Raw genomic sequence first — 23,767 nt, forward strand, 5'->3', positions numbered from 1 at the left:
GCTCACTTTAAAATGTGGGGATTCACAGGCCTGCATTTTTGTTCTCAGGCTTTGGGTTCTCAGGCTTTGGGCTCCCAGGATGAAGAGTCAGTGAAACAATCTGTTAGACTACACACATGTGTACATATGCAAATGTGTTCATATGTCACTTTATCACAGACACAGATGAATACAGAATCATGCACATATGTGTGTCTGAGTATAGATGTGTACGAATAATGGAAATATAATATTGATAGTACAAAATATTAATAAGATGAAATTGCTCCTGATTTTATTTTCTTCTTTCATTTTTTTCTCTTTTCTAAAATAGCATGCCTTACTCTTAAAACCACAAAAGTGTATATTTATATACAAACATATAACAGTGGATCTTATTTTAAAGTTGTGATATTAGTTAAAAAAAATAAAAGATCGCTGGAAATGACTAAGTAGTTAAGAAACAGACTTTTATATAAAGAAGTTTTTTTATGTGATTAAAAAAGCATCAGAAGGCCGGGCGCGGTGGCTCAAGCCTGTAATCCCAGCACTTTGGGAGGCCGAGACGGGCGGATCACGAGGTCAGGAGATCAAGACCATCCTGGCTAACCCAGTGAAACTCCGTCTCTAGTAAAAAAAATACAAAAAAATAGCCGGGCGAGGTGGCGAGCGTCTGTAGTCCCAGCTACTCGGGAGGCTGAGGCAGGAGAATGGCGTGAACCCGGGAGGCAGAGCTTGCAGTGAGCCGAGATCCGGCCACTGTACTCTAGCCTGGGCAACAGAGTGAGACTCCGTCTCAACAAAAAAAAAAAAAAAAAAAAAAGCATCAGAAAATTGAGAAGAATCATTTAATAAGTGATATTGAGATATTTTGGAATCACTTTCATAAATACCAGATGAGTTCAACAGTATATAATGGTACACACATATACATATATGCTCTATATGAATGTGTAAGTGTGTGTGTATATATACACACACACATATATATGTGTATATATGCATGTGTATGCCTATGGTCTGGATATGTATATATATGTGTGTGTGTGTATATATAGATAAATTATTTAAAAACCAGAAATAAATATATGTGATGCACATGTTATTCACTGGAATGAAGATAAGTTTAAAAGCAATTTAGAAGCAAGCACAAGTGAAAAGGTGCACAAAAATTTAATACTTCCATGTGACTAAGTGGAAAAGATCAAGTTTTCTGGAAATATCCCAAAATGTGACAAATTTTCAGACTCTTTTTAATATATGGTCTGTGAAAGAATTGAATTGGAAAAAAATAAAAGAAATTATAACGTTATCTCTTCTTCCTACAAACATTTACTGAGTGACTGCTACGTACCAGAAACTTTACAAAACACCGAGGAAGGAAATGCAAATATAGCCATGTGCTTCATGACAACATTTCCATCAAGGACCGATTACATATACAACTATGGTTCCATACGGTTATAAAGAAGCTGAAAAATTCCTATATTAATGATGTCATAGCTGTCATAATGTTGTCATGTAACTAACACTACTTACTGTTTTGTAGTAATGCTGGTGTAAACGAACCTACTGTACTGCCAGTCATATAAAAGTATAGAACATACAAGTATGTATAATATTTGATCATGATAATAAATGACCATTATTGGTTTATGTATTTACTCTACTATACTTTTTAATCACATTTAAGTGTACTTCTACTTATTGAAAAAAAAAGTTAACTGTAAAACTTTTACAGTTAAAAGTTTAAAAGCCTCGGGCAGGTCCTTGAAAATGTCTTCCAGAAGAAGGCATTGTTATCACAGGAGACAGCGTTATGGTGATTTTGCCCCTGAAGACCTTCCAGTGGAACAAGACATGGAGGTGGAAGACAGTGATATTGATGATCTTGACCCTGTGTAGGCTTAGGCTAATGTGTGTGTGTTTGTGTCTTAGTTTTAGCCTAAAAAGCAAAAAATTAAAAAAACAACCTTAAAATAGAAAAAAGTTTATAGAATTAAAAAAAGAAAAATTATTTTATTTATATCTGTGCAAGGGTTTGTTTTAAGCTAAGTGTTATCAAAAGCATCAAAACAAAAAGTTTAAAACATTAAAAAGTTTATAAACTAAAAATTTTACAATAAACAAAGGTCAAGTTATTAGTGAAGAAAGAATAAGTTTTTTATAAATTGAGTGTAGGCTAAGAGTATAGTATTTATAAAGTCTTCAGTAGCATACAGTAATGTCCTAGGCCTTCACCTTCACTCACCACTCACTCACTGACTCACTCAGAGCAAATTCCAGTCCTGCAAGCTCCATTCATGATAAGTGCCCTATACAGGTGTATATTTTTACTGTATGTTTTCTATTTTTAGATACACAAGCACTACTATTGTGTTACAATTGCCTATAATTGTACCATGTAACACTATTCAGTGTAGGAACATGCTGTACAGGTTTGTAGCCTATAAGCCACATGCTATACCCTATGGCCTAGGTGTAGTGCAGGTTATACTATCGAGGTTTTTGTAAATACACTACATTCTATAATGTTCAGATAACACCTAAAGATGCATATCTCTGAGGTATTCCCATCGTTAAGCAATGTGTGACTGTTTTGAATAGCCCACTATAACATTTTATAGTAAGAGCTATGGTAGTAATTTGTAAGGCCTGGAATGAAAACCCACATTAAGAACACCAAAATCAGACTTGCAAGCCGTGGGTTGAGAGGCAGATGAGCACCTGGGAAATTTTCTAGAACAAGTAACAACAAAGAGTGGTCTAAATAAAGGATGGTTTTGAATTCTAGCTCGCACTCTGAGTAGTAGTTCTCTTTCCTCAGATCTTTCATGAACTAAAATCATACATTTAAAATAAGATTCATAATTACTCTCTGAGCTTCAGTGTTCATCTCTTGGGAATATTAATAACACTCATAGGGATATGGAAAGAATTGAATGAGAATTATTTAGTTACTTAAATATTAGTGAGCCCCCAATAAATGGTTGTTTAAAGAAGTAACAAAATTTCAATTGAAAAATTAAGGACTCAGAAGAGAATAAAGTATTTGCAGGCTGCAAATGTTTAATATAGCCAAATACTAAATGTATAAACATGAGGCAAGGTATGGAGACAGGAAAGCTTGAGAAATAAATAATAGATGGATGATAAACTATTGAAAAGAAAGCCACAACAGGTTCTCAGCAAGAGAGGTACATGGTAAGATTTTCTTTTTAGAATGATCAAATTGTCTGTAATGTGGATAATAGATTTAAGAGTGGTGATCAAAAACAAAAAGACTAGTTAAGAGATGGTCTCAAAAATCCAGACAAGAAATCATGAAGATCTAAGTAAGTAGGTGTATATATTCAAGAGATATCAAAGAAATGGAATCTACAGGATTTGATGATTGACAAATGGAAACAGGAACAAAAAAGGAAGGACTGTTCCTAAATATTTGGTTTAGGCAAGTCAATAGATGGTGGTGGCATTTGCAAAGATAAGAAATAAGAGAAGGAAGATTACCATCCCATTGTTAATCTTTTTTGTTTGTTTTTTGTTTTCTTTTTCTTTCTTTTTTCTTTTTTTTTTGGACTGTGTAATAGTTCTTATATTGTTCAATAGCACCCAGTTTCCCTCTACTTTCAGGCTTAAGGGAAGGTTACACTTTCACACTCGAGCATAGACATGGACTCTGAATTTTTCTGGCCAATTAAATAAGTGCAATTGATAGAGATAGAGATCTCACATTTGTGCATTATTAGTAGTTTGTGATTCTCCACCGTCCTTTACCATACCATGATAACAAGTCAATTCCAGAAGAAGGAGCTAATTGAGGACAATGTATTTCAGAAAATTTTTCTTTGACAAGTTATAGATCCATGAAATCTTAAGTGACCAATTTAGTCATAATGATGTCCATAATTTTTATTAGGGGAAAAAAAAGCATCAATTAGCCATGACTTGAATTTTGATTCTAAAGTCACAAATCTTCTTCATAGTACTGAGTCCCTTAAAATGTTGTTCATTATTTATATCTGAAAAGCAATGGTACATTGCATGTGGTCTTGGAAAGTTATCCATTGTTGATGAGCTTTGTCTCACCTGTAAAATTGGGATAATAATAATTATGGAATTAATTTCACTAGTTTTGTATGAGGTCTAAATGAGTTGATGCATATAGAAAACAGAATAGTGACTGATTCATTGTTAGCACTCAGCTAATAAAGCCCTCTGGTTCTTACCTTTTAAAGTTTTTAGTATATTTCATTCGTTCCTTATATTTTGGACTTTCTCAGAAAAAAAATTCCATCTTCTTCTCTCATGGGCCACTCACTCTAGCTTCATCTCACCTTCTCAAAGAACATTATTTATCACATATTTGTTGACACTTGAATCATCGTCCTTAGTTTAGATTTCTTTCCTAAAGTACAGACCCATGGTAAACATCATACTAGGCATCTCAGCTCAGAAATTTCAAACTAAACTAAACTGTAACCTTGCTTCTGTAAAACCATCTGTGATGGTTAATATTGACTGTTAACTTGATTGGATTGAAGGATACAAAGTGTTGATTTTGGGTGTGTCTGTGAGGGTGCTGTCAAAGGAGATTAACATTTGAGTCAATGGGCTGGGAAAGGCAGACACACCCTTAATCTAGATGGCACAATTTAATCAGCTTAGAGTGCAGCAGAATACAAGGAGGCAGAAAAATGGGAAAGGCAAGACTGACCTAGCCTCTGAGCCTACGTCTTTCTCCTGTGCTGGATACTTCCTGCCCTTTGAACGTCAAACTCCAAGTTCTTCAGTTTTGGAATTGGACTGGCTCTTCTTGTTCCTCAGCCTGAAGATGGCCTATTGTGGGACCTATATTCCATTAGTTCTGTCCCTCTAAAGAACTCTGGCTAATACAGATTTTGGTACCAGGAGTGGTTCTAGGGGAAGAGGAACAGAATATTAAGGATGGAGTTCTTCCATTGGTTTTGGGGTTTCAGGAGTTGACTGCATAATACGATTAGATCCAAAAATGCTAAGGACTCTACTTCTAATAGTGTGGAGAACACTGATAGTCCTTGGCATGAACTGTTTAGAGAGTTATGCAAAATAAATGCATTTGACATTCCTGATAACACACTCATGAGAGGCAAAGAGTTTAGTGACTCTGTGTATAATACCTTTGACCATATGTGAAGAACCAAGGAACCTTTGACCATATGTGGAGAATATAATGAAGCTCCTTGATTGCTCCTCAGTTCAGTAGGCAAAGTGACTAATGAAATCTAAGATTCTATCTCCTGGCCTCAGAAGTACATGCTAGGCCTCAAATCTGCTAAGATTGCCTTGAGTCTCCTGTACAGAAAGAGTTGAAATTGTGGAAAACCAGACACAAGATCTTATCATGTGAGTGGCTGACCTGCAATGAAAGGTACATGCACAACCTTGCCAGGAGTCTACTGTTAAAGTGAGGGCATTGATTGGAAAAGAATGGGACCCTGCAACTTGGAATAAGGATAAGTGGGAGGACCCTGAAAAAGCTGGAGACACTGTTTGTAAACTCTCATGAATCTTTTTTACTTTTTTGCCAGGAGAAATAGCTTCCCCATCCCCAGTAGTGACAGTATCCCCTCCTCCACCCATGCTGCAATCAGCCTTTCCACCTTCGTCTAAGAAGACAAACACTGCGCTGCCTGAGGCAACAGTGATGCCCTCCCCTGAGGCAATTGCCAGGCAAGATAATGTTGATTCTCCTCAGAAGCTATGCTCAACACCTCCTTTTGCTTCCAGACCTATAACAAGACTAAATTACCAGTGGACCCTAGAGGTGAGGTTGAGAGTGTGACCCATGAGGAGGTGCACTACACTTGAAAAGAAGTGCTTGAGCTCTCTAATTTATATAAGCAGAAATCTGGAGAACAGGCATGGGAATGGATATTAAGGGTGTGGGATAATAGTGGAAGGACATAGAGTTGGATCAGGCATAATTTGTTGATTTGGGCCCACTAAGTAGGAACTCTGCATTTAATGTTCCAGCTCGGGGAGTTAAAAAAAGGTTCTAATAGTTTATTTGCTTGGTTAGCTGAAATATAGACTAAAAGATGGCCCACTGTGAGCAAACTGGAAATGCCTGATCTCCCTTGGTTTAATGTAAAGGAAAGGATCAAAAGGCCTAGGGAGATTGGGATGGTGGAGTAGATTGGTCACTTGAAAACAACTCATCCCAGCTGGGAGAGTTCAGAAGATATACTCTTGACCAATGCCTTGCAAAATAGATTTATGAGGGCAGCACCTGCATATTTGAAGAGCCCTGTAATTGTTCTTCTCTGTATGTCAGATCTAATGGGGGAACCACAGTCACTCAACTACAAAATTTAAATATAGTGGGAATAATTGGATCCTGAGGTGGTAGGGGCCAAGTGGCAGCACTCAATCATCAAAGGAAAGATGAGTGTAGCTAGCATAATGGACAGCAGAGGCAAAGAGACAATCAGAATAGTCAGACTTGTGTAGAGCACTGGCAGCACTGGCATGGCTAATCACAGTGTTCCTAGAAGTGAAATTGATAGGAAGCCTACTGCATTCCTACTTAAATTATACAAACAGAAAATTTATAGGTTGAATGGGCAAAAGACTAACTTGAATTATAAAAAATGGAGAATCACAGTCCCTCAATAAATTTCCTGACTTGAGCCAGTTTACAGAGCCAGAACCCCTTGAATGAAAAGGAGGCAGGACCCCTTGAGGAAGGACCCTACTACATTACTGACAATTTATGCAGTGAATCTTTCTGCCATCCTTCCCCAAGGAGACCTCTAGCCTTTAACCTGGGTAACTCTGCATTGTGGAAAGGGAAATGTTCTGTCCCTCTAGAGAACCCTGAATAATACGCTATTCTTCTACCTATGTTCTGTGTTTTTTTATTTTAACGAATTTTCTGAATGTGTTTTAATCAATTTCACCACCAGCCATTCTGATGCTTATGTTAGAAATCTGGATACTTTCCTTATCTCACACCTTTTTATTTTCTACAATTTATCAACCATACATCCTACACCTACCGTATGCTAAAATTTTCTTGCATGTGGGTCTTCCATTCAGAGGCAGGCATCCTCTCTCTTATCTTATTGTTTTAGTTTCCTAACTTGTCTCTCTGCCTCTGTTTGAATTGATTATCTGTACTATAATTAGAGTATCTTAATAGCTGCATTCAGGTATGATTGATGATTTTAAGTGTACAATGCAATGATTTTAATACATCTATAGATCTGTGCAGCCATTACCATAATCCAGTTTTAAAACCTTTTCATCACCCAAAAAACGTTCCTCATGTCTGTTTGTCGTTAAGTAAGCAGTGTTATGCCTACTTATCTCTCTAGGAAAACACTGATCTGCTTTCTGTCTGTACTAACTACCTCAGTATTTTACTGTAATTACATAGTTCTAGTTTTCCTCTATGTAACCACCATCACTGGATGTAAAACTAGAACCCTACAATTGCAGTAAAATAAAAATTTTCTAAATTTTTCTTTGCTTATTATGAAAGTGTTCATTATTCTGTGCTCCTGAACACATTAACCCTTTATTAATTTTTTCCTGTTATATATCCCTGTCTACCTTAATGAAGAGAAGACTTCATATTCTCTCTGGATCTTATATTATCACCTACTCAATATGGTATTCAAATTAATAGTTCTAAGTTCTACTCCTGTTCTTAGTTCTACTTCCTGAAGCTTATTTCAGCTAAATCCTAAATTGTTACTAAAGAGTTTTTGTGATGCCAAAGTTCATCAGCTAAAATTGTAATGTCCCTTAGAGAGTTCAAGATATTCTCAACTTTCTTCTCATCACTGGATCAGGAAAGAAAAGTCCTAAGCATGATAAGCCTACATTCAAAAGAATAGCATGTCAGTAGGAAGTCTCTTTCCTTACCTGATCATTTTCCCTGACCTTTGATCTCTTCCAAAGGTATAGTCAAACTGCTACAGAACAGACACAGTGATACAGCTAGTATCCCCCAGGAGCTGAACTCTCCTTACAAAAAAATGGCATTTACACATATTTAAGCAGATTTTAACAGAAAAATATGACACCATTTCCGGTTGCTTTCCTTAATGAATCCATATACATAAATAATTATAATGACAGCCATTTTATATGCATAAAATAAGAAATTTGTGAGTGTGGATAGGAATTTTAAAAGTAGGCATAGATAGAAAAGAGACCAAAGACTGAGCTCAAAGGCACTTGAACATTAAGAGTTAACGGAGATTGGAGAAGAGCCACCAAAAAAGACGAGAGAAAAATACAACCACTGCAGTATAAAAAAATCAGGAAGGCATAATATTCCAGAATTCTATGAAAGGATTTTAAAAAGTAGGTAGTGTTCAACTGTGCCACATACTACCTAGTATTCGTCTAATGTGAGGACTGAGGATTGACCATAAAATCTGGCAACCTGAGTATCATTGGTAACCATGACACACCTTATATACTCCTCAACCTAAATTACCTTATCTGCAAAATAGAGATAATCACAGCATCCATCTCATGTAGGAATGTGGAAGATTAAATAAGAGATTAATACATGTAAGCACCTGGTATAGTGCCAGCTCAGTAATGAGCAGCTGGTGTTTTTATTGCAGAAGATTGAGATCAGTCTGGATCACAGACCTTCGGATATTTTATTATTGAACACAGGATGTCTGACAACCTTGTGAGAATTTGGTTGGAGCAGAGTCTAGTATGAATGGAAAATACAGAAATGATTTTACCTCAGGAGAAAAGCCGAAACCAGAACCAATGAAGAGAACAATGGCTCGGATAGGGTAGTTCTCAGCCTTGGATAACAATTGAGAAAACACATCTTACATGACTTTGTGTTTTATCCTATTTCACAACTGGCAATTGCACACTTTTAAGACATTAATTACATTTTTTAAAAGCATTTGATAACAACAACAAACTTTTATTAAGGACGAATGGTATGTAAAGTTTAGTGATCTGAATGAGCATAAAGTCACAAGTCAGAATAATATTTGTATCTTTTCAGTTACACTAAAATAACAAATATTTATTCCTTTTATATATTGTATGACTTCATAATTTTATAATCAGTCCTTTTCAATTTTGTGTGTGCCTTCATAAATAACAGTGGATTTATTATACATTTCTTGTGGTCTTTAATGTACAATTTGATTCTTGTTTGTCTAATTTTGTAGTCAATCGCCTTCTGATTTTACAGAATTCCCTCTTATTTTGTTCTCATCAGATCTAAAATCATCTGTGTAATTGGCTCATGGTAAATATCTCAAAGGAGAGCAATGGTAAATATCTCAAATGAGAGCATTGGAGATATTTTAGCCTCTTACAAAGAGGCTAAAAGCAACTTGTCCTATTAGAAGTGTATCTTAATTGAGTATTGCTTGGAAAGTTTCTAAGACATCATGATTATATTGAAGTTAGATTCTGGACAAAGTACATGAAAAAGTTTAGGGCTATAAAATGTTTACTGAGAGTTCTTCCTTAAATAATGCATGCACAAATATTTTCTTTGTCTATGAATTTTTAGAGTATCTATGGGCCCTCTGGTCTCTTAAAGTTCATTTTCACTTTCCACTCTTTTCTATTTCTAAGACAAATCTTTTTCTTCTTACTTTTTTTACTTTTCAAAATTTGGAAAAAAATACTGATTTTTGGAAGCCTATTTTTATGCATTCTTTCATAGCCATCTTGTGCTCATTTTCTGTCCTAATATTTATCCAGCAAAATTTGGTTTGGGAAGCAAACCTAAAATATATTTGTTGATGTAGGTCTGATATCAATGAAAACATCACCAAAGATTAAAAGTAATGGTTAGCTTGCAAGAAACTGGGGAGTTGTAGTAAAACTTATTTGCTCAAATATATAGCTTATGTCTTATCAATTTATTTTTAGGCAAGGCTTTTATTCTAAAATAAATTCACAACTGACAAATATAGTAATGGAAAATTCAGATAAATCTGTTTCAAAACTGCATAGCCAACTGGAACTTATCTCCTCCACTTTTCTTCAACTGCTCTTTTGATTTTTTTTTTTTTTTTTAAGAAAAACTGAAGGTAATAAGCTCAAAGAAAGGAACATAAATATCTAGTGAGCCCACACTCAACTTAGTGATTACAGGCACTAAAATTTCTATAGAGATTATAGAAAGTTGGCAATTCAAATGCCCTCACTTAATACATACTATGTAATGAACTGATCATTTTTTCTGTTATTGCTACCATTTCAAAAAGGAATTTCCATGTAGTAGGCATTTAAGTAAGTGAAAACTATTCTAATTTTCTTAAAGGCCAGAAATCTAATGCAAAGTTATTTAGTCCAAATTTTGCTCAAGCCTTTTGGTAATCTATTGAGAAAATAAATAAATTTTATAAATTCAAATTTTTTTCCTGCTAAAAAAGTGATATTCAGTAACACTGAAAATATGACATCACATATTTGGTGGTATTTTTGTTCCTGACACTATAGGTAAGGAGTGGGGGAACAGTATTAACTAATGTTTTTCATCATTGCCCCCCAGATGAGAACATTTTCAGTTGTTAGAAAGTTCACAGAGGGCAAAAATTTTAGTTTATTCAAATATTTCCCATTGGAAGTGTACTTCAATCATTATTTCAATGCCATAATGAAAAGCATGTTCTTTAGCCATAAATTATCCAGAGAAAATCAGTATTTTATTATTAGTCTGATGACTTGTTTATTGTTTCTTGAAATTTCCCTAAAATCAGGTGATATTTGCAAATATTTTAGTTTAACCAATTCTTTTTCATTTAAAACTCAATTATACCAATTCAGCTATCCAGATGGAAGTATCAACACACTACATGTCATGACCAGAGCAAAACTAAAATTCAGATCACTCCTCTCCCATTCCAGAAGCACAAAAAGAGCTTATAAATATTCTGCATATGCCATTTGGCACAGATTTGTACCTTCGAGGTTTCAGCTATAACTCAAGTTTGGCTGACTTTCAACCCAGCACTTCCTTTATTCATCCTTTGCCCTCTTCTCCCATCTTTTTAACTTCCTTAGTTGTCTGTTTATAGTCCATGCCATTTACTAGACAACAGACCTCAAGCAACTCAAAAATCATGATTTATTATCTGTACATGTCTCACCTTAAGGAAAGCTCAAATAGCTACTAAAAAAAATGCTAAAATTGGCTGGATGCAGTGGCTCATGCCTGTAATCCCAGCACTTTGGAAGGCCCAGGTGGACGGATCACAAGGTCAGGAGTTCAAGACCTGCCTGGCCAAGATGGTGAAACCCCATCTCTACTAAAATTACAAAAATTACCTGGACATGGTGGCAGGTACCTGTAATCCCAGCTACTTGGGAGGCTGAGGCAGAGAATTGTTTACACCTGGGAGGCAGAGGTTGCAGTGAGCCAAGATCACAGCATTGCACTCCAGCCTGGGCAACTGAGTGAGACTTAAAAAAAAAAAAAGCTAAAATTGTATCTCACAGTCAAAATTTGTCAATTTTTTAAAGGAAGTTCAAAGGTTTCCTTTATTTTTCCTATTTTCAGATTCAAAAACCCAATATTTAAATATGTCCATATTCCATCTTCATTGTGTTGGGTCTTTGAAAAACGCTATAACAGTAATCTTCCCTATTCAGAGGGAAATCAGAGTTACAGCTTCTATGTTACACGAAAAGGACCTACCATGAGTAGAAAGGTGGGAGTGTTCAGAAACTCAGTGTCAGCTACAAATTCAAACACTCTTAATGTATTTATACTACATCAGATTAACAAAAACAAAAACAAATCACATCGTTTGTGACCAAACCCTGTTGATAACAAACAAGTGGGTATAATACTGCTCTCTAATGATCTACATTTAGTCCAGTAACGTGGGTTTCTCTAACATGTTTCAGCCACTGTAACTGTCACACCACATCAGAAGTGACAATTTAGCACCAGCAGCAGCTGCTGAAACGTTCTCTCTGCACTCCCCAGGAACCATTGCTTTCCTTCTGCCTTTTTCAGCCCTCACTCTAATTCTAGTGCAGGATATTTTTCTGCTCATTTCACAGTACCTTGCCATTACTGCCTCCCTTGCTCTTTGCCTTAATGTCTCCTATGGGTGTCCTTGTCCGACAGAAATCTAGAAATTCAGGCAGCAAAGCAGACACTTGGGCATTAAATGGCCAAACAGAGTTAGTGAAATACAAGATTTCTGGTCCCAGCTGCAGTCTCTGAAGACATGGAATATCTCATCTTTCAACCAAAGGTTTGTTTTTCTGTCTGGTTATAGGCCCTTTCATCAGAATACAGAAGTTACATTTCTCCTATGTGGCACTCAGAAGTCATAGCTATATATATCCATGACAGGCAAAACCCCAGTGAGTATATGTTCTTCTAAACTATCTGAAACCACTTCTAACATAGAAACCAACCTTCAAGGAAGGAGAATCTACCTGACAACATTTCTATTTAGAACACAATTTCAGGTCCAGCTTCATTTATTTAGTCATTTTATAATGCTGTTTCCATCAGATTAAAAATTCAGATGCACAGATCCTAACGACATTATTTCCACATTATGTTAAAAACCTAAAGGAAATTTTGAGGATTCCCCTGGCCTATTCCCACTCCTTTGTTTAGATCCCATACATTATTCTTACAAACAGTTAACTAGCACATTTAAAGAACAACTATAATATTATTTCACGTAAAACCTCATAGGTCTTGAAATAGGCTGTAATCCTGTTTGTAACCATCCCTTGTCCCTGCCCAAACTGAATTATAATTATAAAGTTTCTACACCAATCTATTTTTTTTTCTTTTTAGGTATTGCTAAAGCTGGAGAACTGTTGCCAATCTTACTTTGGAAAATAATTCTATTTCTCCTAGTTCCTGTAACCTGTCCTCATATATTCTTAATTTTAAAACATTTTAGATGAGCTTGTAGTGTTCATAACCAACAACAGATACCTCCTGTAGGTTAATTTGGCTAATGCAGAGTGAATTTTAGATTCTTTCTCTTAGACTGCCCATACATCTGTCTGTTACTTAACAATGCAAGAAATGATTTAGGAAAGTTAATGATCCATTGGGAAGGCAAAAGTAAATTCATATAATGAAGCATCTAGGAGTCTTCTCTGTGCATGTAAAACAGCATTTTAATGAGCTAAATGAGTTTGAATATTTAAACTCTGAATAACCCTTACTATTTGTTATCCAAATTTAAAGCAATATTTCATATATAATCCATAGTCTTAGAGGCTGGTTTTCAATGGCTGCTTTCTACCTATGAAATATAAAAAATGTTCCTCAAAAACACACATGATAGAACAGGCTTAATGTAAATATCAGAAGAAACATGAAAGGAATATATGAAAGGATGACTTTGTGAGAATAAGAAATAGTACTAATATTACTATTTTGGAGTAGATTATGGAGAAACTAAGAGAGTTTCTGTGTACATTCTATAAACAATGTACTAAACAGATTCCTGCCTTCATGGTGAAAAATAATTGCTGAAAATAAAGAGGTCAGTAGGTCTAAATACAGGTAGATTATAGCATCCTCTGACATTTTAAAGTGATTTCAGAGAAAATATAATGTTTTATCTATCACATTAGAATTAAAGGAACTATTCATAAACAAATAATTGTAGACTCTTCTCAACTGTCTGATAAAATCTCAACCAGAGCAGGGATTCCCTGACAACATCACTGATATGATTTTCTATCTTCTGCTATAAACATTTTTGGGAGAAGAAAAACGTGTTCCAACATATTACACCAAATTTGTCCTTCCTTTAACTTTCACTCAGTGTTGAAGATGTTGTAATGGAATATAAGTCTACACTCTACCACAAAGCAACTATTTAAATGTATAAAATAACTAATATCATCTAGTATCAAGTCTTCCAATTTTAGATTATCACTCAATGTCTTCAACTATTCCTCAAATGAAAATGGCTCCAGAACATCTTAACATCTTTAACGGCTCTTTACAAACTCCGGTTAATAGTCTCTAGAGTGGGACTCAGATTGAACACCAAGAATCCATGTGGGGTCTGACCAGTAAAAAATAGGAATTATTAAGTATCTGGAATCCTACATGTACGGGTTTAGTCAAAGATTGCATTCACTTCAGTTTAGTAGTCTAGGCGTAATGTTGTTTTGTGAGTTTCTCTCTTAATAAAACACTTAGATCATTTTCATCTAATGTCTGGCAAAGAACAATTTTTAAAAATTTTAACCTTTTATTTTTCTTATGAGTGCTTTTTTGTGATTTGGTATTTTTTCTTAATCCTTTCTTTCTGATGGTAGTGGACATCTATTATTTGTATCTCCATGTCTTCAAATCCTGCAATTCTATATTGCTAGATACTAGAGGCAATCACACCTCATTCTCCTCCCAACTGCTATGGTTTAAATTGTTTTATTCCCTCCAAAATTCACATGCTGGAAACTTAATCACCAACACAACATTGTTGGAAGGTGTGTCCTAATGAGATGTGTTTTTATTATGTGGGCAGAGCCCTCATTAATGGATTAATGCTGCTAAGAAAAGTGCTTGTGGAAAGGGTTCCCCCACTTTTGCTATGTGACAACACAACATTCCTTCTCTCCAGTGAATGGAACAATAAGAGGCCATCTTGGAACCAGAGACAGAGCCTACTGGCATTTTGATCTTGACTTTCCATCCTCCAGAACTCTAAAATAATAAATGTCTCTTGTTTATGAATTACCGAGTCTGTGGTATTATGTTATAATAGCACAAACAGATACCCTCCAATCATGCCTCTAGTTGGAGTAAGTAATAAATTGGTTGAGTCAGGAGATGGCATTAATCCAACCAAGGCCCTTTCGGCTTTAAATTTTGAGCCAAAGAGATTATCTTCTTCTCTAGAGATGAAACAATGAGATGTGAGATGCAGGAACTCTTAGCAGTAGGCTGGAAAAAAAACCTGAGACAGTTAGCCTGGGAAAAGAAAGCCAATATGTAACGAAAAGTAAAAACAACTTAGGCCGTTTTCAAGATCCTGGTTCCAATTATTCCTGAAGCTTAGCTATACCCTTAGGTTGTCCATGGGTACATGAGCTAATAAATTCATTAAAAAAAAAAAACACAACAACAACAAAAAAACAAAAACACTTTTCCGGCAAAACAAGTAGTGACTTGCATATACATTTTACTGTCTATGGTTTTTAAGTATTCCTCTTTCTCAACTTGATATCTTATATTATCTTTCTATTGTTACTATAATAAATTATCATCAACTTAGTGGCTTAAATAATACAAATTTATTATTTTACAGTCCTATAGGTTAGTAGCTGATGTGGGTCCCACTAGCTAAAACCAGTATTGTCAACTGCACTCCTTCCTGGACACCCTGGGAAAGAATCTGATTCCTTGTCTTCTCTGGCTTCTAGAGGCCATCTCTGTTTCTTACTTCATGATTCCCTTCCTCCATCTTCAAATTCAGTAATATTGGATCTCTGACCATTCTTATGTAGTTACATGTCCCTCTAACCCTGATCTTATTTGGAAAGGTTGTTGTAAGGACTCTCGTGATTAAATTGGACCCACCTGGATAATTCAGAATAATCTCCTCATCTCGATGTCCTTAATTTTAAGCACATGTGCAAAGTCTCTTTTGCCATGCAAAGTAACATATTCATAGGTTCTGGGAATTTAGGTATATAAATATTTGAGTGAGGGGGGAATTATTCTGCCTACCACTAAAAAACAAAGATGACATTTCATTTCTCATTTCATTTCTCATTATTCAGTTCAGTAATAAAAATGCGTTAAATGGGAGAAGCCAAAGATACCTTTCAAAATAATAGCAACACGTTAATCAACATTATTTGGAAACCATTGTATTATATCAAATGACTCTTTCAAAGCTGTTTTTCTGGGAAGAAAATTTCTGCTGGTTTTATCTTTTTCTAAAGACGTTTTTGAAGATCCTTACTGGATTTCCCCAGCTATCATCAGAATGCAATCTCTGAGATGTAGAAATAAAAGTATTTCCATATCCATATACTTGAAGCCTAAGGCTGCTATTATTTCTAAGCATAGAGAGTGAACACAGCATCTCTTTGTTTTACTAATTGCTTTGTTTCCCTAAGCTGCAAGTACAACATCTGCCAGACCAGAATGCACTCCTTCCACACACCAAAGAACCACGGCTGGATAAACGACCTACACATCATGGTATAAGGGCAAGCGCTTTGCAGGCAGCCAGAAGGCAGTTTTCAAGAGGCAAAGACTTCAAGTGGAAATGAAGCTGAATCACCCTCCAAAATCTTTAGAGTGGTTATGGAGTTGTTGATTCTGTAATGATTTCATAGTGTCTGCAATTTTATTGATTTTGTTTTTCAATAGAACTGTTAAAGATTACGATTCTAAGATAAGCAGAATGTGGACAGATGCTCACAATCTCACTCACTGTTCTGCCAAGATATTTTTACATCTTTCTGCACATAAAACAAAATGAAGACATGTGCTATAGATGCATGCTACCAGTAATCCCCTATCCCCATAAGAAGGGAGTTTACTCTATGTTAATATCCTGGATGAGGTATTAAATTTTACTTAGAAAAAAATTAACAGAACTTCTAAAATAAAAGGGGTTTGCTTCCAAGGCAGTTTATAAAATATTCTTAATTACCCAAACCCATTGAAAAGGCAATTTGGGTCATTATTTTCAAATGTCATCTCTGTTATTTCCACTTCAGTATTAAACTTCATGCCACATCAAAATATAAAACGCTGCAACAGCTTACGTACTGTTGATGTTAATTCATCTACTGCACATCAGAAAAGCTCATTGCAAATATGGCATGAAAGAAAGAAAAGTAAGCAAAACACACTCAGAAAAGACTTGAAACAAACTGCCTCAAGGAACACAGTCCAGAGGAAAGATTGCAAAACCATAGCCTTACCTTGGGAGACTTGGGCAGGTCCACCTTCCTTTCTTCTGCTAAGGTTAGCAGGGTTAACTTTGTTTCCTCTACTGAGGGGTGTTTGGGAGGGCGAGGTGGGGGATGTGAGGCTGAGCTTTCATATCTCCGCATCATGTAATACTGCTCTTCAGTGATCTCTTCTACCAGAGTCCTGACTAGAAATGGTCCTGCATCCCTAGAGAAATTACTAACTAACTGAACAGTCATATTCAAGCGACCCACAGGAATTTCCCAGCACTCCGTAGGGTTGGCAAAGTCACTTATGAGTAGGTAAGAGTCTGTGATGTCTTCCTCCAACTGCAGTCCTGGTGTGGCAGCCAACACATCCTCTTCAAAGGAAAGATCCCTGACAGACACCTTCACATTGAAGGGCAAGCGGAACTGTTTACAGAGCTCAGAAATCGGGTACTGTTTCTTATCATGAATCACCTCTACAAAACCTCCTTCCATGTACAAAGGGAGCAGTGCTGCCTCATAGGACTTTTTGAGGATTTTTTCACAGGCCAGAACATTCACTACTTTTTTTATTCCCTCACAGAGGACTTCAGTTGTCTCTGAGTGATGCACCAGAAACTGGTCCCCAACAGATACAGATGACAGCTTGTTATGAGGGGAATGAAAGGCTTTGGTGGCCACCACGTGAAGAGGCTCCTTTTCACTCTTAGCGATCTCTAGGTCATAGGCTGTTGGGAACTCCCTCGGTCGCCGCTTGAACTTGCCTTTATAGCTAGTGGGGATCAAGAAGTGTCTTTTAGGAAAATTGCTTCTAATTTCTGAAGCTAAGATTCTTGATGCCTGGTACTTTTTGTGGATCACAATTGTTTTCCCAGGCTGTAAAATGCTTTGGGGCAGGTGATTTCCTTGAGGTGCTTCTATGACTTCAGTTACTATGGGGAACTCTTTACTGGTCATTTCAAAAAGATCTTCTGTTGATAACAGCTGAAGAAACCAGTTAGCATCATAAGAATCAGTGATGTCTTTGACTTCGACATCTAGACTGGGGAGGATGCGGACTATATCCTTTCGAACTGAAAAGAAAAAAAAATCACTATGGTATTTTGTACTTCAAAATGTTTGCTGCAAGATACTCTCCTGATGCCATAAATAAACTTATTTTACAAAATAAAGAACTCAGATGATCATCATATATCATTTCTTATGTGTGATTTTCCTTTTCTCAACTTTTAAGATGAAAGAGATTGAATATAAAACCAACACTCATAAGCCCATACTCAGTTGAAGAAGTGGACATTAGCCAGTACCTTGGAGCTCTAGGGAACCTCCTCAAAATCACATCCTCACTTCTACTGACGTACAATCATTCTCCTGATTCTCATGTTAAATATTCCTGTGTTTATACTTTTATCATTCATAACATACATGAATATAGCTATGTGTGTGAATATGTATGTAAATGTGTTCATAAATTTTATACGAAGGTTTATAAATTATTAGGCCATTTTAAGTCACATTCTTGAGGGCCAGACTTTATACATCAAATGATCATAGAAGAAAGTTTTGAGCCAAAACATACATTCTTTATACCAAATCTTATCCTGTGAGATGAAACAATATTGCAAAATCATGAGATACAAGCTACTTGAGATTAATATGTGCAAATAAACACCAAGATGCAGTATTTTTCCAATGTCAAAATTATTTCTTTCTCCACTGGTGTTATATTATACCTACCTACCAAAGGAGTGGTGCAGAGTGGGTCACAATCAGAGGAGCCATTCAGGAGCCCTAGGTATGCTGGTGGGTGCTCAGCAATGTATTAATTGTCTCATGTGTCACTGGGGTTAATGGATATCTGTATTTTTTCCAACCATCCACTGTCTCATGAGTCTTCCTTTGAGACTGCAGAGATGCTTAAAATATTGTCCTGCATTTATTTACCTGTTCCTCATATACTACCCAACATAGTATCATTATAAATGGTCCTGAATAAACTTACCTATTGGCCAGGAACTGTATCTCATTCCTATAATCCCAGCATTTTGGGAGGCCGAGGTGGGAGGACTGCTTCAGCCCAGGAGTTCAAGGCTAGCCTGGGCAATATAGTGAGACTTTGTCTCTGTACAAAAATTAGAAAAAAATTAGCTGAACCTGGTGGCATGTCCCAGCTACTCAGGAGATTGAGGTGGGAAGATCACTTGAACCTGAGAAGCAAAGGTTGCAGTGAGTCATGATCATACCCACTGCATTTCAGCTTGGGTGACAGAGTGAGACCCTGTCTCAAAACATAAAAATAAAAAAAAAATAAAGTTATGTGTTAATATTAACAGGGTATTATAATAGTCTATATTTTCTTGATAACTTACTAACATAAATTTTACAGCATTTTCATGATATGGCATTGATTTTCAATATCTCCAGCCACCCTTCCGTCATTTTTTTCTTCCTTCCATGCTTTTGAAAATGAACAATTTGGAAGATTTGGAAGACAGAATATCCTCTTATAAAACATTACATATATATTACTTTTTATATTATTAACTGCATCAAAAAACCTGTGTGATTTATGTAATATTATTTATATACCCTGTGTAATCATAGAATTTCTGAAGATGCAGCAATGAAAAAGTATTATCTTCTTGTAAAAAAACAAAAAATCAGTGGTTGCCTATAGGCTGAAGGTCTGCAAAATTGTAAAGATTTTTAATTTTTAGGAAAAAAAGAGGGTTTAAAGAGCACTTCTTACATTAATAAGTTATTTTATAAAGTTTAGCACACACTAACTTTTGACATTATACCTACTGGCTTCTCTGAACCTCAAGGTAAGTTTAGAAACTAAAATTCTGGTTGTTTGACTCAAAATGAGCTAGGTTTAAGAATCCTGGAGCTAGCTCTAGATAGGCTCATGCTATTCCTCAAGTCTAGGGAACAGCTAGAGATTAGTAGAATAAATGCCATCAAGGACTTCCTGGGAACTCAGAACATCAGTTTCAATGCAGGCTAGATCCCAGTCTTTCTTTGTACATGGTGGGTGCTGTGGGCTAAGAATAGCTTTAATGCATTGGAGGACGGCATTGCTGCTGGAGAAAGTCTACGGGCCATGTTATCTAAACTCTTAATTTTTTTTGTATTCAATTACTGGCCTATCTTCAGTACTTTTGTGCCTAAATCCACTGAAATAATATTAGCCTATCTTATTTTACTTAAGCTCTCAGCAGCATTTGACAAAGTAGATTAGACTCCCTCCTCTTTGATACATTTTTCTCACTTATTTTCCTCTTATCTCACTTGTGATTCTTCTCAGTTTTGCTGGTTTTTTCTCCCTATACACCACCCACCCCTCACACACACCTTTCAGGGTGTCTTGGTTCTCTTTTTCCCTCTATCTACACTAACGCCTACTCTGATCTTAAATGGTCTCATGTCTTTAAATATCATCTTTATGCTGATGACTACCCAAAGTATAGCTCTAGCCAAAACATCTTCCTGAATGCTGTATGTCTACTTCAGATCTCCACTTGGACATCTAATAGATGTCTCAAAATTAACATGCTTAAACTGAAATCTAATCTCCCCCAAAACCTAAGCTACAGGCTGTCTTCCCAAACTCAGCTATTGGAAACTCTTTTCTTTCAGTTCAGTCCATAAATCTCAGAGACATCCTTAGCTTTTCTCTTTTTTAACACCTGACATATCTTACGTCAGGACTATCCTGATCTAAGCCACATTATCTCTTGCCTGGCTTGTTGCAATGGCTTTCTAACCAGTATCCTTGCAGTCAAATCTCAATAGGGAAGCCAAACATTATTTTTAGATGCTAAATAAATTATGTCTGTCTTCTGTTTATAAGCCTACGGTGTCACTCCTTTCACTCAATATAAAAACCAAAGTCTTTACCTGACCCCTGGCACCACCTGGGTCTCATCTGCTACTCCTTTGTGTCACTCTAACTCCCCACTGCCTCCCAGACCTCCTCATTGTCAGTCAGATCTTTGCACAGCCTCTTTCCTCTGCCTGTTACATTCTTCAGCCAGATATGTTCACAGCCAACTTCTCTTCTTCTTCAAGTCTGCTTAAATATCATCTTGGCAGTGAGATCTACTCTAAATGCTCCATTTAAAATTGCAAGCTTCTCTTCCATTTGCCCTTTTCTGTTTCTCTATTTCATGTCACCCTTCACCTTCTATCATTCCATATTACTTGCTTATTTATATTATGATCATTTTCCATTGTTTGTTTCCCTAAACTGAAACATATGCCTTCCCAGAGGCAATAGTCTTTCATTGTTTTCTTCATCAATGTCTAGAATGTCTAGAATGGCTCCTGGCACATAGTAGATACTCAATAAATGAATTAATGAATAAAAAATAATTGCCAGAACAAAGTACATGAGTGAGTACTAAAGGAAGCAATTCAGTAAATAAATTCTATATAAAATTTCACTGGAGAAAAAAAGTTTTCAATGTTAAAATTCCTGCTACTATTCATAGCAGCTATTGTATATTTTATTTAAGACATGTCTCTTAAGGTTACGGTTTAACTTAATCAATGGCCTGTTCAATGTAGTAAATACTTGTTTTTAATGTCTTCAATACAATAGAGAGATTGAGGTATAAATATATGGGCAAAGTAGAATATTTTCATCCGAGTTTTTTTAATTAAAAAGATTAGGCAAAATCATGATGTATACGCCTAAAGAGAAGATTCAGTACAAGGAAATAGCACAAGCAGTGAAAATCAACAACTCTTCTTACATTCACCAGAGAATTGAGGTCACAGGGCAAACCACGACCCCAAAAACTAGACAGGTAGGCGAATACAAACAGTCATAGCTCACTGGGGGCAAAAACCACTGCTGGAGCCAGCACCTGGAAAAATACAAGGGTAACTGGGGACTAACAGTAGAATCATTTAAGAGATAAAACTCCCAGGGTGGGGGGAGCATGTTCAGGAGGACCTCCCACACTTTTCTGAGTCTTACTTTCAGGGGCCCATCCAGATTCTCGGGATGAAGATGAGAAAAATTTCCTTGTGCTTCTGGCAGGGTGAGAGAAGAAGCAACCATTCTGAAATATACCCAGAGCATTCTGTTCTTTAAAAATGCCTGTCCTCAAGGAAAACTATTTTAGCACAACCCAACCAACTTGTGCTTTACCAGAGCCTAACTGTCATGGGGGAAGGGAATTACCCAACCAAACCACCTCTAATATTCTATGTAGGAAAAAAGCAATACCCAACTCCAACCTCCTCTATACTTCCACATAAAGGAAGGGAAATACCCAACTCAAGCCTCCATTAGCCATTCTGTCTCTCCCAAAGCATACAAAAAAGCTGAGAAACATTTGTGAAGGTCACAGCCTAGAGACACAGGCTCACTAATAACTGAAACCTAATTATAAAATTATAGAAATCCCCCCTCCATACCATAGGACCACATCAACAGTGCTACTGTATAATAACAGGAAACTACGACTCAAAGAATGGCATTTAAGACTGTATTTAAGAAGGAGTCTCTAGAGACTAAAGTCAATAGGGCAGACAAAAGCAAGAGCACTACATGACAATGTAGTCTCTGACACCTACCATTAGAGTAAACTATAAACACAGCCTAACTTCTAGATAGATAAACAGAAAATATCACATTAAAAGACAATTTATCAGTTTCTTTTAACTGATACATCATGTCTGGCTTTCAAAAAAAAAAAAAAAAAACTGCAACATATATTGTAAGGCAAAAAAGCACACTCTGAAGAGACAAATCAAGCATCAAAGCCAGATTCAGATATAGCCCATATTTGAGAATTATCAGACCAGGAACTTAAAATTTAATAATAACACTAAGGAGTATAATGGAAAAAGGGGACAACATGCAGGGAAAGATGGGTGATGTAAGCAGAGAAATGGAAACTCTAGGGGAAAACCGAAAGGCAATGATAGAAATTGAAAACACAAGGCCAGGCACGGTGGCTCACGCCTGTAATCCCAGGACTTTGGGAGGCTGAGGCAGGCAGATCACGAAGTCAGGAGATTGAGACCATCCTGACTAACACAGTGAAACCCTGTCTCTAATAAAAATACAAAAAAATTAACCTGGCATGGAGGCATGTGCCTGTAGTTTCAGGTGCTACAGAGTCTGAGGCAGGAGAATCGCCTGAACCTGGGAGGCAGAGGTTGGAGTGATGTGAGATCATGCCACTGCACTCTAGCCTGGGTGGCACAGCAAGACTCTGTCGAAAGAAAAAGAAAGGGGAGGGAGAGAGAGAGAGAGAGAGAGAGAGAGAGAGAGAGAGAGAGAGAGAGAGAGAAAGAAAACAAAGAAAGAAATTAAAAACACAGAAACAGAAATAAAGTCTTTGGTGGGTTTCTAATTATACTGCACACTGCTGAGGAAAGAATCAATGGGCTTGAATATATGTCAATTAAAAACTTCCCAAACCAAAAAGAAAGAGAAACGAAAAAACAACAGAACATAATATAATACCCAAGAAATGTGAGACAACTGCAGAAGATGTAACATGTATGTCCTGGGTATACCAGAAGGAGGATACAGTGGTCATGAAACAGAAAAAATATTTGCAGTAACCAGACTGAGAATTTTCCAAAATTAATGCAGTTTCAAAACACTGAGCAGGATAAATGCAAAAAAAAAAAAAAAATGCATTGAAGAGTATCATAATCAGACTTCATCAAATCAAAGACAAAGCAAAAACTTGAACCAGAGGGGTAAAAACACCTTACCAACACAGGAAAACGGAAGAGATTTACAATGGGCTTTTCTTTGGAAACCATGCAAGCAAGAAGAGAATAGAGGGACAAATTTAAAGAGTTGGAAAAAACCCACCAATCTAGAATTCTGTATCCAGTGAAATCATCCTTCAAA

At 36.3% G+C, this 23,767-nt stretch overlaps 1 protein-coding gene across 3 annotated transcripts in view; it reads right to left on the minus strand.

The window, feature by feature from the left end:
• Window positions 1–23,767, minus strand: part of THEMIS (thymocyte selection associated) — a 210,582-nt gene that overhangs the window by 105,164 nt on the left and 81,651 nt on the right. For all 3 annotated transcript variants that reach the window (XM_073022451.1, XM_008007111.3, XM_073022452.1), the window contains one exon: window positions 16,909–17,957. In XM_073022451.1, the coding sequence (XP_072878552.1) occupies window positions 16,909–17,957 (1,049 nt within the window). The remainder of the gene's footprint in view (window positions 1–16,908; window positions 17,958–23,767) is intronic.

Source organism: Chlorocebus sabaeus, chromosome 13 (genome assembly GCF_047675955.1).
Source record: "Chlorocebus sabaeus isolate Y175 chromosome 13, mChlSab1.0.hap1, whole genome shotgun sequence".
Lineage (NCBI taxonomy): Eukaryota > Metazoa > Chordata > Mammalia > Primates > Cercopithecidae > Chlorocebus > Chlorocebus sabaeus.